At 37.8% G+C, this 17568-nt stretch overlaps 1 protein-coding gene across 1 annotated transcript in view; it reads left to right on the top strand.

Moving 5' to 3' along the window:
- Window positions 1-17568, top strand: part of CD82 (CD82 molecule) — an 81079-nt gene that overhangs the window by 46437 nt on the left and 17074 nt on the right. Inside the window, exons 3-5 of the mRNA XM_081330453.1 lie at window positions 10152-10224; window positions 12098-12222; window positions 13471-13545. Coding sequence (XP_081186579.1) covers window positions 10152-10224; window positions 12098-12222; window positions 13471-13545 — 273 coding nt within the window. The remainder of the gene's footprint in view (window positions 1-10151; window positions 10225-12097; window positions 12223-13470; window positions 13546-17568) is intronic.

Here is a 17568-nt window from a genome sequence, read left to right as displayed (position 1 = left end):
TGAAAACGGATATGTTCAATAGTTGTACTTTATAGGGTACGACCCATTGAGAAGGGTAATTGAAGTCTGTCATCCTACTTGATGTCCTTCAAATCCTCCCATTTCTGAAGACTGTCTGCTGTAGACAGGATATGAATTATCACCACACCTTATATGGTCATTGAATGCTTTGGGGGTACCTCACTTCATGTACTGTGTTTTCAACATGCTGGGTTTCTCCTACAATATGGACCATGGATCATAATGCTGGATAGAAAAAAAGAGAATAAGGATAAACATTTGCTAGAAGTTCCCAATATATTTGTTAGAGTGAGAGTAGTAAGGTTTAGTCTGGCAAGATTCTGTCTATAGTGTAAGCAAACAAAAAACTGAACTCTGGCTGAATTGTTCTATGTCAGGGGTGTGGCCTACTATTGGGTTGTAATCTGTTTGGAACTGGCCTGCATGAGCAGCTTGGTTCTCCTTTCTTCCCCCCCCCCCAAAAAAAAACAGGCCACCAAGCCACAATGATTTTCTACATCATTCTTGGGCTTAGCCTGACATATGCGATGAGTCAAATTCCCTGCTTCTAGGTGAGGGAGTGAGGGATCGCAAGACTGCCTGGAAAAATTGTCTTGGAATGTTGAAAACAGGTATCATGTGACTGCAGCAGCAGCCGCCCAGTGGTACAGCAGCCAGTAGCACTGAAGCAGCCACAACTTTTCTAAATTTCATTTGCACGAGAATCATGGATCCTAGGTTTTGAACACATTCTGTAATTTAGCCCATTTGAGGTACCTTGTTTCAAAACATGTTGCCCTATCTTGCACTGTTTGCCCAGGTAAAGGTCATAAGGAGCCTTGGTGGAGCAGTGGGCTAATGCCTCCTTAAGTAACACCAGCTGCCTGCAATTAGTGCAGGTTCGCATCCCACCAGGCTGAAGGTTGACTCAGCCTTCCATCCTTCCAAGGTAGGTAAAATGAGGACCCAGATTGTTGGGGGCAATTAAGCTTACTTTGTAATAATGCCGCTTGGGGTGTGTGTGAAAGCCCTAATAAGCAGGCATATACATAGAATGAAGGCTACTGCTAAGCTTGTAAGCTGCCCTGAGTCTTCGGAGAAGGGCGGGATATAAATGGAATTAAAATAAACAAAATAAAAATAAATAATGAGAACTTTAGTAGTATATAGTTTCAAAGAGTCATGGATCTACCTTTTGCTGCTCAGAATTGTTCGATTCATTTGACAGTTTTCTTTTTCATTGCCAGTTCCACTCCATTCCTTCTGATGCTGTCATTTCCATAATATCATATTGTAAACTTATCTAATTGAACATAGATATTTTTAGACATTGGTGTTATGAATACCAAAATGTTCCATGTCATTTCTTTCTTGCTAATATTCAAGTTCCTACACTTCATGTTTCACATATTCCATGTTCTAGCCCTGATAGTTTTTCCCCCAGCATGATTTCTTTTCCCATAGGCTTTATCCACCATGACACCCAAGCAGAGGTTCCTTCTCTGCATTGTTATTCTTTAGCTTACCTGTACATGCTTACTTTGTTCTGGTCTTATTCTTGATTGTGTAAATCACGTGTGTCAAACTTGCAACATCATGTGACATTTTGCAATGTATCGTGACTCTTTTGGGGTGGGCGCGGGTTCGGTAGGATGAAACCGGCCCGCGGAGCAGCAGTTTGACACTCCTGATGTCGATTAATGGGGGATGGAAGTAAGTGTCCTTATACCATAAATCTCTACCAGTCTATTCATAGGCCTAGTCATTATCTATTGAAATTCAGCCAGAAAATGTGCTAACATTTCTAGACAGTATAAAACCTTTCTCCATATAATCCCACATGAAATAAGAGCTACCCCACAGTTTTAACAGTCTCTTGGATTTTTCCCACACTTTAAGTAGTACCTGATCTTAACCTCTTTTTTTTCAAATGTATGGATGTCCTTTCATCTTTTTTTTCCTTTGTGTCAGTCATTATTTAAGGGGTCTAATTGTTTGACTGCACCTGTCATCTACCCTCATTATCTGTTTTCCCACCAGCAGCATAAATTTTAATACAACAGCATGGCAAGTGCTGTATTTGAGTTATTAAACAACCTTTTGATCTCATTTCTGCAGTATGACTTGCTAAGCTTTTGTTTCTTGCTTTTCCTTAGGTGTTGTTGAATGTAGTCCGGTATGTTTTTAATTTTATACATAACAAAATTCAAGCAAATAAACTCATTTATTAAGAATGCACATTTTCTAACAAGGTTTTTTGTATATCATATTCAAAGGTCTCTAAAAATTAGTATTTCAATAGTATCATTCAGTGTTGGCCAGTATATTTAACTGTTAATTTCTGGGAAGTCGAGAATAACAGTATAATTGTCATAAGTTGCCTTTAAGACATTATTTTGAAGTGCTATGTTTGTGTATTAATTGTATTTAGCATGACTAGTGAGCCATATGTTGCATTTCAAAATAATATGCGATGAAATGTTTGATAGTAGGATCAAAACTCTTGGCAGAATGACCTATTTTCCAATATCTATCTCTTAGTAAAGAAAATGTCAGTTGCCTTTTATGGACATTCTGATTCCTCTTTCTCTTGCAGTGTCTGTCTATTTTTCTAGGTGAAGATTTCTCAAGTTTGGCAACATCTAGATGTTTTGATTTTAACTCCCAGAGTTCTGAGCAATGGTGATGCCAACTGGGAAATTCTAGTCTGGACTTGCCAAGCTTGGGAAATACTACTCTCAGTCAATGTAGTTTCAGATACTTCAAAGTATCTGAAACTTCAAAGGGCAGTAAAAATTCTATATGCCCAGAAATGGAAAAAAGCCTTAACTCCTACAGTGGAAGAATGGATCGAAAAGACTATGGGACTGGTAAGGATTGCAAAGTTGACTGCACTAATTAGGGATAAGAATGAAAATAATTGCATGGCTACCTGGAAACTGCTTCTGGGCTTTCTGCATGAAAGGGGGGGGGAATGAAATTCTAACTTTGGGTTTTGACAATTAAGTGGGCTACTTGCTATATAAATGGCTAGTAGATATTATTTGGTATAAATAAATAGTTGATACTTTATCACGCATCTTACTGCATCAGAAAAAGAATTTTTTTTGTTTCATTTCTTCCCCCCCCCTCCTTCACTCTGTCTCCTCTTCCTTTCCCCTTTTTTCCATTGTCTTTATTTCTATTTCTATTTTATATTTTAAAAAAAAGATTTTAATAAAAATACATTCAAAAAAGGAAAGCTTCAAAGAAGGATTATTACTTAAAATGGATCTTAATGGTAGCTTAACTTATTACAAGAAACAGCTAAAAATAACATAAAATGGTAGAGATAATATTTTTTAAAAAATTATATGACACCCCCCCAATTTGCAGTGATGAATAGAGGGACATAGCAAAATGAAAAATAAAGTGAGATTCAAATGCCATTTAGAGCTGGTGCACCTTCATTGGAGAAGATGTTTGTAGTATTTAGATTTCACTTGAAGAATTGCTTTGAGTTTTGAGCCTTTTCATCCATTTAATTGTACATCCCTTTTACAGGCTTGGTCCTGCCCCACAACTCTACTAAATCACTAGCTAAAACGAGACGTTTGCTTTCTCAAGTTGTGGATAGCCTCTCTGTCTGCCACTTTCTAACTCTGTCCTATGTAGATTCTGCCTACAAGAAAACTTGCCCAGATAGTGCATCTGGCACACATCTGGAACTACTTTTCAATTTGCTTTCTGTACTATTTCCCTCTCCCCTCCTTTTGCTGTATGCTTTGTTGTTTTCAACTTCTGAGCAATCAGGATTCCATTTAAGGCTGTCAAGGACCAAAGGTCATTTATACATGGTTTTAGCATACAAAGGAAGACACTCTTTAAAGAGAAACTGCTACAAGGGGATAGGACTGAAGTTGTGTCAATAGGCGGTATAAAATTCATTGGATACCCATTTGAACTTGTCCTCAGACTAATGGACGACACAGTTAATTCCTGTATATAGCAAGCCTGGGTTCAGACGCTCTTTAACAGAGTGTCCATTGTCTTTATGTTTGCTTTCAAAGAAGCATAATGCTTAGTTTGGAGAGTGTGTGTAATTACTGAGTCTTTTTTGTTATAGCTCCAGTCTGAGCTTCTCAGGATATGAATACCATTCTTGTATCTTAAAAGTCTTCTAGTGCTGTTGGAATCTGTAATACTATAGTAGTAAGCTCTGGTTATGGAAGATATAGGAATTAAAGCAAATCTGCAGGCAAAAACTGTATGATTACTGGATATTCTGGATATTAGGTCAGGGGCCACTTGGGTAATGTTAGGTCAAGGAGTAGCCTCCTTGAATAACCTGGGATTAAAAAGTGTGATGCAAAAGGAAATAAGAGAGTAAAATAATCTTTCGTCAAGTCATCTCTGTGTCACAAAAAAAAACATGCTTATTTCTCCCTAGTTCATCATTATCCACAGGCAGGGAAATGACATACACAGTATTTAAGATATATACCTTAAATTAAATGTTACTGTAGGAAATAGGACATGAAGATTGGGACGACCCATACATTCCCTTGCAGGGTGTGAGGGACAAAACCAGTAAGTTATTTTCAGCACCCTATTTTCAGAACCAGAAGAGCAGGTAATTCGTGTTTACTTGATGCTTTAAAATGCTTTCTATGTTGAGGCTTCAGGTGGCACATAATACCAGTCTCTGTGGCAACTTTTTCATGGCAAACAACCAGTGGTGAAAGGCACTTCAAGGAACTTAAACTGAATGTTGCAGGAGTAGAAGCTGTCTACTATCTACAGTGGTCTGCAGAAGAGCATTGTCTTCTGATAATCCCCCCTCGTGGCTGGATCACCACAGCGCTTCAGTGAACTAGATATTTCCAGTCTTTCCCTCCCAGCTATATCCCTTCCCTCTGGCTTTAGCTAGTGAAGCCAAGTACGTTCTCGGAGCTCTGTCGTGATGGTTCTGAACTGACAGGAGGTGGATCAAAGCTGTGTGGCTGAATAACTTCAGAGCTGAGCAGCAAAATATTTTCCCACAGCACGAACAGAAAGAAGTGGGAAGTCTCTTGAGGGCTGGCTGAAGAAGGAAACGAATAGCAGGGAGGAAGAAGCTGAAGGAGAATAGAGAAATGGATATATTTTTTTCCACCGAGACTTTTCTACTGGTTAGACTACAGGAAGCAGCTGGTTTCTGGAGTCCTTCTCTTTGGCTCCTAGCATGGCCCTACTGTGTGCCTCAGGATTTGGAAATCTGGGCTTTCATCCCATTTTAAGGCATTACAGGCTATGGGAATTTGAAACAGAATCTTGTGGGTAATGATGAACTAGACAAAGCTAGACTTTTATGTGATGTGATACCTTACTTAATAGGACAATGTTGTATTCTCTCAGTAGTTAGATTTTATTGAGTTCACAGGCAAAGTGTGCAGAGGATTTATTTTTTCACCCTATGATGTTCAAGGTGTCTTTGTGAACTACTCTTTATCACGGCTGGTACAAACCATTTGGGACAAAAGCCCTATCTTGGGATTTGTAATGCTTACGGTATGGCACCTCCTAATAAATTATACATATAACTGCTGCCCACTGGGGAAGGCTTTAACAGGAAATAAGGCAAATGTACTAGATCATCACTAGTGAGTTTTAGTGTTGATTTTCTGGAAGCCACACCTTGTCTACTGGTCATTGTGATGCAGCTAAGCTATGATCCTTTGCTCAGCCCATTCTTTTTGAGTTGATGTGTCCTCAAGGGCTACCCAAGACATAGTTATAATAAAAACTTGTTTTACATAATCTGGTATAATGAATATTATCTATCCCTAGTTCTGGAGGTACGTGGTTTTTAAGTCACTAGTTGTTGTTGTTGTTAGTTGCGAAGTCATGTCTGACCCATCGCAATCCCATGGACAACATTCCTCCAGGCCTTCCTGTCCTCTACCATCTTCTGGAGTCCATTTAAGTTCATGCCTCCTGCTTCAGTGACTCCATCCAGCCACCTCATTCTCTATCATCCCTTTCTTCTCTTGCCCTCAATCTTTCCCAGCATTAGGCTCTTCTCCAGTGAGTCTTTCCTTCTCATTAGGTGGCCAAAGTATTTGAGTTTCAAAAGTCACTAGTAATTACATTTATAAAAAGCCTCTTGACCATTTAGCTTCTCAACTGAAGGCTGCAGGGCTGGCTAGCAGTTTCAGCTGTACACTTGAAGCATTCTGCACACGTTCCAAAGTACAGTTTATATTATCTGGAGTGCATATGGGCACAAGGAACAGACTCTGGAGGACTTGCCAGAATGTTATTTATGAATGTGTAACTTATTTCATTCAACAATACTGCAAGTGGTGTACAAACACAATCTTGGCAACCAAAGCAATAACAGCATCCAAGTCATTTCAGAACCACGGGTGGAAAGATCTCAGTCTCTGCATTTTAAAGTGTTGTTGGCACACTGCAACATTAAAAGAAGATTGCTGTTCATATTTCATATAGTGTTTATAGGATAACTATATCTGGGCTGCAAAAATTCTTACAGTCAGTAGATCCGACAAAAAAAAATAAAGAAAACTCTCTTTTTGCTGTCATGTAATAGTCATCCAGATTTTTGCAATCTAGTTCATAAGCTTTTCCTGAACACGATATTGTGTTTCATTAAAGGAACAATACTTCTCATAATTATTCTGCCCATTGCAAAATTAAAGCTGTTCTATTTCTCTCAATTCATTACGAGTAGCTGTGGGGGGGGTTAGTTTTTTTTTTTAAGTCATGAATTTGTCCCACTACATCAGACATGTCAAACACAAGGCCCGGGGGCCCGATCCGGCCCACGAAGTTTCATGTGGCCCGCGAAGCCATCCTGGAAACAGTGAGGGAATGGCCCCCACTGCCTTGGCCCTGGCCCAGAGACCCTCCTTCTGCCAGAGACCCTCAGATCTGTCCCACTCCTGCCCAGGCCCCCATAGGCACCCTTGATGCGAACGATATAGAGCTGGCCATGCCCACCCAGTAGGCCATACGCACTTTAGCCACGCCCACCCGGTAGGCCACGCCCACCCTGGCCATACCCACCTGGCCCCTTAAGGGCAACCACAATGCTAATGCGGCCCTCAATGAAATTGAGTTTGACACCCCTGCACTACGTATATCATTATAAGCATGTTTGCAGATTTAATGCTGGTACAGCTTTTCTTATGCTACATTTTTTTTTTGCTTATAAGAAATTTGTTGTTGTTTCCAGAAAGGAAACATTCCCACCAGCTGTAAACAAAATATAATCCTATAATGCTATAATTTAACTAGTTACTTATTTTCCTTTTTGTAAAATACATTAGTCATGTATTTTTCTCAAATCCTGAATAATTGCCATGACATGGGCAAAATTGTATGCTAAAGGCACAAGTGACAACATAGTCAGAGATACCTCAAATTTTGCATTAACATTCTTTATGGGGGGAAAAATGGGGTGGGTGGACAGTAAGAGGGCTAGGAGAGGTAAATAGAAAAACTGGATGGACCAAAAGAGAAAAGCTTTTAACAGGACTATTACAACATTGTGCTGACGATCCAATTTATTCAGGTAATCCTCAACGTACGACCGCAACTGAGCCCAGAATTTATGTTGCCAAGTGAGAAATTTGTTTAAGTGAGTTTTGTCCCATTTTACCACCTTTCTTGCCTGCAATTGTTAAATTAGTAATATGGTTGTTAAGTGAATCTGGCTTCCCCATTGACTTCGCTTGTCAGAAGGTCGCAAAAAGATGGCCACATGACCCTGGGGGACACTGCAACCTTCATAAATATGAAGCAGTTGTCAAATCACATGATCATGGGGAGGCTGCAATGGTCATAAGTGTGAAAAAACGGTCATAAGTTACTTAATTGTCAGTGCTGTTGTAACTTCAAATGGTCATTAAATGAACTGTTGTAAGTTAAGGACTACCTGTACTGCCAAATATAAGTTGCTGCAGGAGGAGGATGACATTGAGCATTTGATTTTGTTTCTTTTGCATGGCAACAATCAGCCCTCTAGGAATGTAATGCAGCAGGGGTTCTCCCTTGTGCCTAAAACAATTAACTTAGTTATTGCTCCAGGATTGTATCTCAAATGACCATAGCAGTACCATGTCTTTTCCAACAGTGAAAAATTCCTCATTTGGAATTTTACAGTTCCCAGAGCGGGGTCTTCTAGTCATGGGAATAAGGAAGGAGATCAAGATTTGGGAATCCAGGTTGGAGGGAGTAAAAAGAATCAGGGTACGCTTTTGTCTTGGTTTCTGTTGAGATGGATCTTTTCTGATGTCTCATGGAATGCAACAGCACTCTTGTGCTATTAGTTTTTGTCAAGCCTATTAAAGACAAGATCTGTCTTATTTTTCTTTACTATTTCTTCTAAGAATCCATTTTCAAAATCCCGATGCTCCTATTTAATCATGAAATAAACCCTGGGATACAATTGAACAGTTGTCAGTTTTGATATTATTCATCCCTTACACAGAGGAGGCATAATACAAAGAGATTCTGACTTTTATCGTCTGGTGAAAGAATTGGGACTCCTCCCATGTTGAGGTCTCTCTTGTCTTGCAGCCGAACTCTGTTTTGACATGGAAGTCTATAGAATTGCACAGATTTATTTATCCATCCCCCATCCTGAGCAAAGATGGATTATAGCAGCATAATAATTGCTGCCCTGTTCTCAACTGTGTTGATGGAACTTCTGAGGTTGGGTGGAAATTGCCAGCTGGTAGCCATTTACAGGATACTGCTGCACTGCAGTGTGTTTGCAATCTGCTTGCCAAGACATGGCACTGTGCCGTGGGATTTACTGCTGGTATGACTGTTGTATGATTTGTAGCCTCATTGAATTTAGTTGGTAGGCAAATATTTAGTGTATGTATCCTTTGTAAGCGACTGCAGAGCTGCTTCCTGTTTCTATACAATTATACATGGAGGGCCTTATTTAGTCCTCCTTTAGCTGTTTCCTTGTATTCTTATCATTCATACAAAGGCTGTAACCCTATTGTGTACTTTATTATAAGCATAGTAATTGGTCTGAGATTTAATGACATACTAGAAAGAGAAAGGATGGCCTGATAAACTTATTTAACAGGCATGCATTTGAGAACCTGTGGAGTGTGGTTACGCCCATGCACAAAGCTGTCATCTAATTCTTCTGTCTTAAAGGTAGAGGGGCATAGCAAATTATAAACTTGAATCTCTGTGGAGATTCTCAGTCATCCAGGACATGGTTGTCCCAAAAGTGCTTCTTCAAGAGGCAACTGGACTTCCTTGTTTTTCTTTGAAAAAGTTTCGCTTCTCATCCAAGAAGCTTCTTCAGCTCTGACTGGATGGTGGGGAATAGAAGGATTTATATTCCTTGCAGACAGCTGGTCATTAGCATTCCTTTAAACTTGAATCTGGTTCTCACTGAACATATCAGTTTGTACCTGTGTGACCTTGTATGCTGTTAACAGGGAAGCTTCACTGGCTAGAAAGACTGAATGGAATGGTGACCCACAGAAATATTCTACCTTTGTTGAATTGCACATCATAAATAGGGATTTTCCTGAGTGCCCGGAGACATTTGTATGACTCTGGAAGTGAGGAAGAGAGAAGAACTGTGATGTGAAAATAGAAAAATGGCAGGGAGCAATTGTTTCTTTTCCCAATTTTTAATTTAATGTTAAAAAGAATGCTTGGCCTGATCTGGTGAGAAAATTGGAAGGGTTCTGGCAAAGTTGTAAGTTTGACTGGTTGATTAAGTGCCAAGTCAGTGATGATTCCTATTTTTAATTATGTCTCTGCATCACAGTTCTGCTATGCAAGACATGACTGAGTTCAATATATTTGTCACATGTATTGGAAAGGCCAAATAGATTTTTTTCCCCCTCCTGACAAAACAGCACATTTTCATAGTCACCATCTGTCTTTTACTACTGGAAATGCTTCACCCTGACCTTTCGTGGAAATAATTTTGATAAAGGCATGAAACCAAAAAAGCTATGACTTTTTGTACTTTGTAACCTTATTTCCATTTTTTTTCCATGGTTCAAATTTTAGGTTTTGTTTCTGTGAGCTGTTTTGGAGACTCTTCTCATTAAAACTGTTATACGAATTCATGAAACAAAATTTAAGATTAGTATGATCTTTTTAAGTAACTGATTTTTCTTTTGCAGATCTTGGGTGCTGTCATCCTAGGTTTTGGAATATGGATTTTGGTTGACAAAACAAGCTTCATTTCAGTTCTACGTAAGACAATGTTTAAGTTTCCTATTGATTCATGTATATTTTTCTTGCTTTTTAAAGTAAATTCTAAAAGTAAGTACTGCTCATCTAAAGAGCAGTCCATCTTTAGATCTTAGTCCAAAGCAGGGATGGCTTCCTGCTAGATTTAGAAAAGCTTTCTCAAGCTAATCAGCTTTTTTGTGTGAGGCCACATCAGGTCAGACAAAGGGCATTATCTCATGAGAATTTTCACCCTTTTTAGCAGAAATGTGAGGGTAGTTTTGAGAAGCTGGCAGTTTTCATAATAATTTTAAAAGAAGCTGTTTTCCTGTTAACTCTATGTGCTATTTCTGCTTTCTATATTTGCATAGCTAACTATTCTTAGCTGGACCACTTCTGCAGTGTAATCTATAAGGAAGAATTAGCCAGAAACTAAAGTGGCAAGTTGAATTAAGCTGTGTCCCTTTCCCCTCTCGCTTTAATACTCGTATACGTTTTTAAAAAGTTAAAAAAAAGAGTTGGAATATGATCTGGTTTTCTCTTGTGATCTGATCAAAGTAATGCAGTTACTGCTACTGTGTTCTTGGAGCCTTTAATATGTGAGCACTCTTTTTTTCTTTTTAAAAAAGTTTTCTTCTTCTATCTTGTAATCAGACTGTACATGCAGTGTTTCCTGTTTCCTTCCCAGAGATTTCCAGATGGACTCCTTTTTTTGCAACTCTCTTGTTTCTTCCTCCCCATTTTTTCCCCCTGGTAAACTTAACAGAGAGTTTGGGAAGGAACTTGACACAGCAGGGCATTCCATTTTGTTGCCAAAAAGACCTCCCTCTTGTGTTAGTCTGGAATTTTTCCCAGAAAAAAAAGTAGGGGAAAATGGTACAAGAGGGAATAGAAATTAGTAGCCGTATGCCAGCAAAGTCTGGGAAATTTTTCTCGACAAACCAAGAAGTACTACAGATCAAGAGCCTAGCTGAGGCACTGCTTTTCTGCAAGGGTGGTCTTGAAGTTTCTGCTTAGGCTGCTCTGTTGAAAAGGCAGCAACATTTGGTGGGACAAACTTTTCAAAGTGTGTAGAATTTCCAACTGGGTACTGTTCTAAAGCTGAAGATCTAAAAAACAGAACATTACTGAATATTTCACGTGTGTTTTAAGTCAAAGGTGCATTATGTAGTACTCCTACCACATTTTGAACTGGATATTATATCAACCCCAACCAGCATGGCCAATATTTGGGTTAAGGTTTTAATTTTTAATTATTTTGGGGCTATTTAATTTAATTTAATTTTAACCTGTATATATATTGTATTGTTTTAATTTGCCCTGTAAACTGCCCTGAGTCCCTCGGGGAAAAAGGCGGTATATAAATATAAATATAAATATAAATATAAATATAAATATAAATATAAATATAAATATAAATATATGAATGATTGATTGATTGATTCAATAAGAATTTATCACTATGTAAGATCTGGAAAAGATATGCAACTTCCAACCATGGCTAATAATCCTTTCCTGCTTTATTAAAGTCTAAGAAGCACTAACCAGCATTCCCAAGTCAGCAAACCTACCAATTGGGGCCTATGTTTTCACTTCCTGGAACACAAAAATGCATTTTCATCCTCTTCCCATTTTTGGGTCAAATCCTTCCCTCTCTCTGGGCCATATTTTTAAAATACAGCTTTGTGTTCATCTCCTCACTATCACATGACCAATAAGTGAGTGCTCAGTTCCCAACACAATATGTCCATGTAACAGGATTTAATTGTTTGTTGTCCAGTGTTTTGATTTCTTGGCTACAGAAATTAAAGTAGAGTGCTTTATCTCTTAATCTTACTCTGCTGGAACATAATAAGTGTGCTTAACATATGTAGTTTTTTCCCTTGGTTTTCCACAGAGACCTCATCAACAACTTCAAAAGTTGGAGCATACATTCTTACTGGAGTAGGAGCTCTTACCATGTTAATGGGGTTCCTGGGCTGTGTTGGAGCAGTCAATGAGATTCGCTGCCTCTTGGGACTGGTAAGCAGTACATGTAGATGCTGGTAAAGTCTTTCTGTGACAGAGAAGCATGTAGAAAGCACAGAAGATATGCACGTATTGCCACATTTGTGGCATTTCAGTATACAGTATGTCTTTGGAAGTTATTACACAAGGAGCCCGTTTTCTGATTGCAACCTGACGGTGGAATACTTTCCCAAGAAGAGCTTTCTTCATACCCTCTCTTACAGTTCTTTTGATGTCCAATTTTCAAACTCCTTGCTGATTTTGATGTTGCTGTTTTGTTTCTTAATGAGTTCTTGTGTATTGTTAAGTTTTGCATATTTGCACTTGCCATCTTTATTTTTAAAGAAGGTGAAAAAAATAGCGTGTTTCTTATAGTCATTCCAAGATTGCCAGAATTGCCCTGTCTTTAACTGTGGGGAGGGATCTTCTAGTAGAGGCAGAAGGTTGCAATCCCACCCCACACAATGTCTTCCAGGGTTAGACTGAGACTTTCTCTAGAGAAAGACTGAAAGTCTGGGATGTTCAGGGAGGATGGAAAAGATCAGTAGAGACTCTTGCACTATTTTAGACCTGTTCAGCTTCCCTGTCTAAACCTGTGCCAGGTTTCCATTAAAACACCTCATGGAAGCAAGCTTAGCAAATTCTGTTGCCTTATTGTGCTCAGACAGGCAGAAAATGGAAATAAATCTCCTTCAGATACATCAGCAGATACTCACTGGGCTCCTGGCAAGAAAGCATTCTGGCTTTGGAGCTGAAGCTTCCTATTACATCTGGTTGTACTGTATTCCGTAAGACAACCCCCCCCACTTTGAAAAACTCCACCTCTGAGGTAATACAGATAGTCCTTAATTTACGACCACAAACCCAAACTTTCTGTTGCTAAGTGAGACAGTTAATTGAGTTTTGCTCCATTTTACGACCTTTCTTGTCACAGTTGTTAAGCGAATCACTGCATTTGTTAAGTTAGTAACACAATTGATAAATGAATCTGGCTTCCACATTGACTTTGCTTGTGAGAAGGTCACAAAAGGTGATCACATGACCCCGGGACACTGCAACTGTCGTAAGTATGAGTCAGTTGCCAAGCATCTGAATTTTATTCATGTAACTGTGGGGATCCTACAATAGTTGTAAGTGTGGAAAATGGTCATCAGTCACTTTTTTCAGTGCTGTTGTAACTTTGAATGGTCACTAAACGAACTGTTGTAAGTTGAGGACCAAGTATTAGTGTGCCAAATGTGAGAAAAGCTCTCTGTTTTGCAGTATTTTACTTGCCTGTTGCTGATCCTCATAGCCCAAATAGCCGCCGGCCTGCTGATCTATTTCCAGAGGAATGCAGTAAGTGACACTCTTCTTTCCCAATTTCATTTCCCTCTTTCCTTGCTAAGGTTGAGTTGTTGTTGTTGTTCTGATTCTTACCCTTTTCCAAGTAATGTCTTAAAATTAAAATTTAAACATGCAGTTTTTCAGCAAATATCACTATGAGGTCATTGCTCTTTTTTAAAAAAACACTCTTCTCTAACTTCAATCTGACATACTTTATTTGGGTTGGGATTGCTGCCGTTCTTTGTTTTTGCATGAAGTAATAAAAATAAAACCGGTGTTTTAATGTTAATATCTGATTTGTTCCTGTTAGATGGAAAAATGTTGCATGACTGATAATCTGGTACTTTCTGTCACAACCATTTACAATGGGAAAAATCACAGACCTATAAATATTAGCTGCGACTTAACCAAAACTGACTTTTCTGGTTTATTCTTTTTACATTTCTGAATTTCTTAATATGTACTTCGGAAAATATTTAAGCAAAAAAAGAAAGAAAAAGAAAACATGTAATTTTATGTAGGAGTAGTTGAATTCCTGTTTTCAAAACAGCTTACCATCATTCTTAAAATAGGAACTAACATCAATAATTAAATAGCAAATAATAGAAAGAAAAGAGAAAAGAAAAAACAGAGTATAGACACCAACTAAATACTTTATAGAATTTAAGGAAGTTTTTCCAATAACTATTTTTTGTTAATCACCTAGAGTTTAATAATGATTAATTGCTTAAAGCCCCGTTTGCTTAATAGATATACTAATAAGCTGGGAAATAATGAATAACCAGTTTCTTGTTTGTTATATACAGTTGCATTGGACAAGGAATCTGGATAAACATTAGTAGAAATACTGGACCTACTTTTCACTATTTAAGTGTTTTCCATTAAAAGTAATACAAGTTCAATTCAACAAGAGGTGAAATTGTACAAAATTCAAATTTAAAATGCAAACTGTACAACAGTTCAGAAGTTAAAACCACTATAGTAAATGAGACCCTGAGAACTTGAGGTAAGGAACTGATTAAATAAAGTTTAGTTTGGGCAAAAAGGTAGGTTTCTAGATGAAGTATAAATGGACAAAATTCACTGCAGGAAAGAACAAATAAAAGAATAGAATCTGCAGGCTTGAAATATGTGAATAAAGTATTCAAACCACTTTTCTTTCTTATAATATGCTGCTTTCCACTATCCCGATTCTTAGGAAGAACCTCTAATTTTTGGTTTATAATCTTAGTAATCTCTGTACCCATATTTTCTATTTTGAGATGTTATATATGGCTTGTGTAGAATTTAAATTTCCAAACAAGAAAGGAATTGAATTTTGCCTTTAATGTCCAGAGACAACAAAAGACCAGGAAAAACGGATTGCCATTTTCACTTATTCGGCTGCAAAACTGTCTTTCAGATTCTTGAATGTTGGGTTTACCTTTTAATTTTAATGTAACCTTAATTAATTTGCACTTTGCAAACTATGAAAGGAAATAAAAGTATACTTCAGTAGTTATACTTTTATGAATGTTGTGCTGCAACCTCTAATGAAGAAAGAAATGCTAATGTTAATCTGAAAAGCATACTGAAATCTGAGTAAAACTGTTTTGGTGTAAAATTACATATAGAATACATAGCAATTTTTGTTCAAAAATGTACTAATTTTTCAACCTTTTTTGCAAGTTAACGTACAATGGAGATAAAGTAAATATCTGGTAACAACATTAGAACCTAAGGAGTAATCAAACTTAAACTTTAGTTTAAATGAAAGACAATTGTACATTTTTAGACTTTTAAAGACAATTGTACATTTTTAGACCCCCCCCTTCCCCCAATATCTTGACTTGCAGAACAAAACAATGTGGCAATGCAGAGTAATGAATTCAAGTATGTGTGTAGCCTACTCAGGAGAACTTTCAATAATGCGTAATGTTGGAAAAAGTTAGCAGTCATTGGGAAATTCTACTTGTGGAATCTGGAAGGTTTTGTACGGGTTCTTCCTGGCAGTAGATTTAAATTGCCTCTATCACTCATTTCTTTTCTTTTTTTCTTCCATCATCAAGGTTTTGGTTTTAGCATCTGTGCAGTAAAGATGGAAGGCTACATGTGGCAGTGTTTCTTCAGGCTTGCTTTAGTAACAGGGATTGATGAAGTCTCATTTTTCTTCTTGTTTTGCCTACTGTGGGGAAACGTTTGAGGAAACTTAATGGGGATTCTGTTGGCAGGAGACATTCAGAATGCCCAGACTGTGTGCTCCTTCCCAATCTTCCGGATTATGAAAGTGGGCTGAGTTTCAACTACAATGTGACTGCTGGGTGGGAAAGCAGCCATCTGTCCCTTCTTCCATTGGGGTTGACTCATATTCCACATTTTTGCATTTTTGCTGGAGAAATTAACTAAATTCCATATATTGTTTCTTTATTTTCATCCAGAGAGATAGAGGCCTTAGATTTTTTTTTCTCCCTCTATAATGCTTGCTTTAAAACTTCATGAGTGTGTTTAGTGCTTAGATCGAATGAATTATAACGTTCATGGGAGATTCCCTATAAAATTTTGAACTATATTTGAATTAAGTTTTATCCAAGTTACTTAAAGCCCCATTTGTAGAGTTTATACCATTCAGTAATATATGTTACTCTGCTCTTTGAACCCAGATTCAGTCAGTTCAATTCACCAGCCAGTACCCAATTTGTGCAGATTACTTCCATTTGTTAAAATAGTTGATGGAAAATTCATTTAATGTAGGATGAACATGTCACAAATTGTCCAATGCTTCCTGCATATTCATCCATCTGCCCCTGCTCTGATGGGCCAGCATTAGAAGTAAAGATTAATCTCTGGGTAGCTCTCCATGTTCCTCAGAAAATACTTTACAGGTTTAATTTATGTAAGATTTTCATAGGTTGCCTTAATGTTGTCATAGGACAGTAGAAAACCAATATTTGTAAGTCATCCTGAAGTTGAAAATTGTGACGTCGAACACTTCATTGTGAAAGAAAAATAAAAGCACTGCACTAAATGAAAAAAAAGAAATTTTCTCATTTGGTGCCAATAGTGTCTAATGTTAATGCATTTTCAAAAATCAAATAGTCCTGAGTTTGTGTTAATGTTATTAATTTTTCCTGATCATAGTAGGTCTCTGCTGGACAGGAACATTTGCATTTCTTATCATGTTCATTATTATAGCAAAGTGGAAAAGGACAATTTCCACCCTGATCAATTAGAATATGCCCTTCTATGTTTAACATGGTGCAATTTATTTATTTATTTATTTTAAAAAAACCTTTGCATGATATTCAAGTAACTATAAATTGTGTTCTTTTTACATTCTTCTGTGGAGCATCCGGTATACCTTAGTTTTTGACACTAGTAGATGAAGTTAAAACTGAAAGCATGGGCTGTGTTTGACTTGAACCCGAGAAAGTTAATTTTAAATAGAAAACTTTTTGACCTTTCTGATAATTTCCAGTTTCACTAAGAGGAAATTGTGAAACAGTTTGCTATTCTTGTCTGACATGGTTTTTGCAGTTGGCACATAGTAATCCAGACATTTGTGCCATTCATCGCTCAAGAAATGAGTTTGCATTTTGCTGACTTGACACTTGCTGGGCTGACACAGCAGGAGGTTTCTGCCGTTTGTTCAGACGTGTGTCCTGAAAACAAAAAGGCAGATGGCCGCCTTCTTTCCAAATCTGTAGCAGTTGGCAGTATTTTGCAGCAACTCTTGTTTTGCAAGAAGAACTTGTTTGTTGTTGCTTGTGTTTCTTTTTTTTTACTCTGTGGCTGCCATATTGTCTAATTGCCACAATATGAACCCTGCAAGTTTAGTACTCAACACCAACAGGCATTCATACTTGTTCTTAAAATACCAATAGAATAGCAGCAGTTATTTCACCACATCTTAGACATAGGTTGTAGCCATTTTTGCCTTTTCCTTGTGCAACTTGCTGTAAGTCCTACCTTAGCCATGAAAGCCAGCTGGATGACTCTGGGCCAGACAATTGTTGTTGTGTGGAAAAGAGGAGGAAGAAGGTGTGTTGGATATGTTTA

The sequence above is a fragment of the Vipera berus genome (genome assembly GCF_964194415.1).
Source record: "Vipera berus genome assembly, chromosome: 1".
Taxonomy (NCBI): domain Eukaryota; kingdom Metazoa; phylum Chordata; class Lepidosauria; order Squamata; family Viperidae; genus Vipera; species Vipera berus.
The sequence above is the reverse complement of the archived record's forward strand: the minus strand, read 5'-3'. Positions and strand labels throughout refer to the sequence as shown.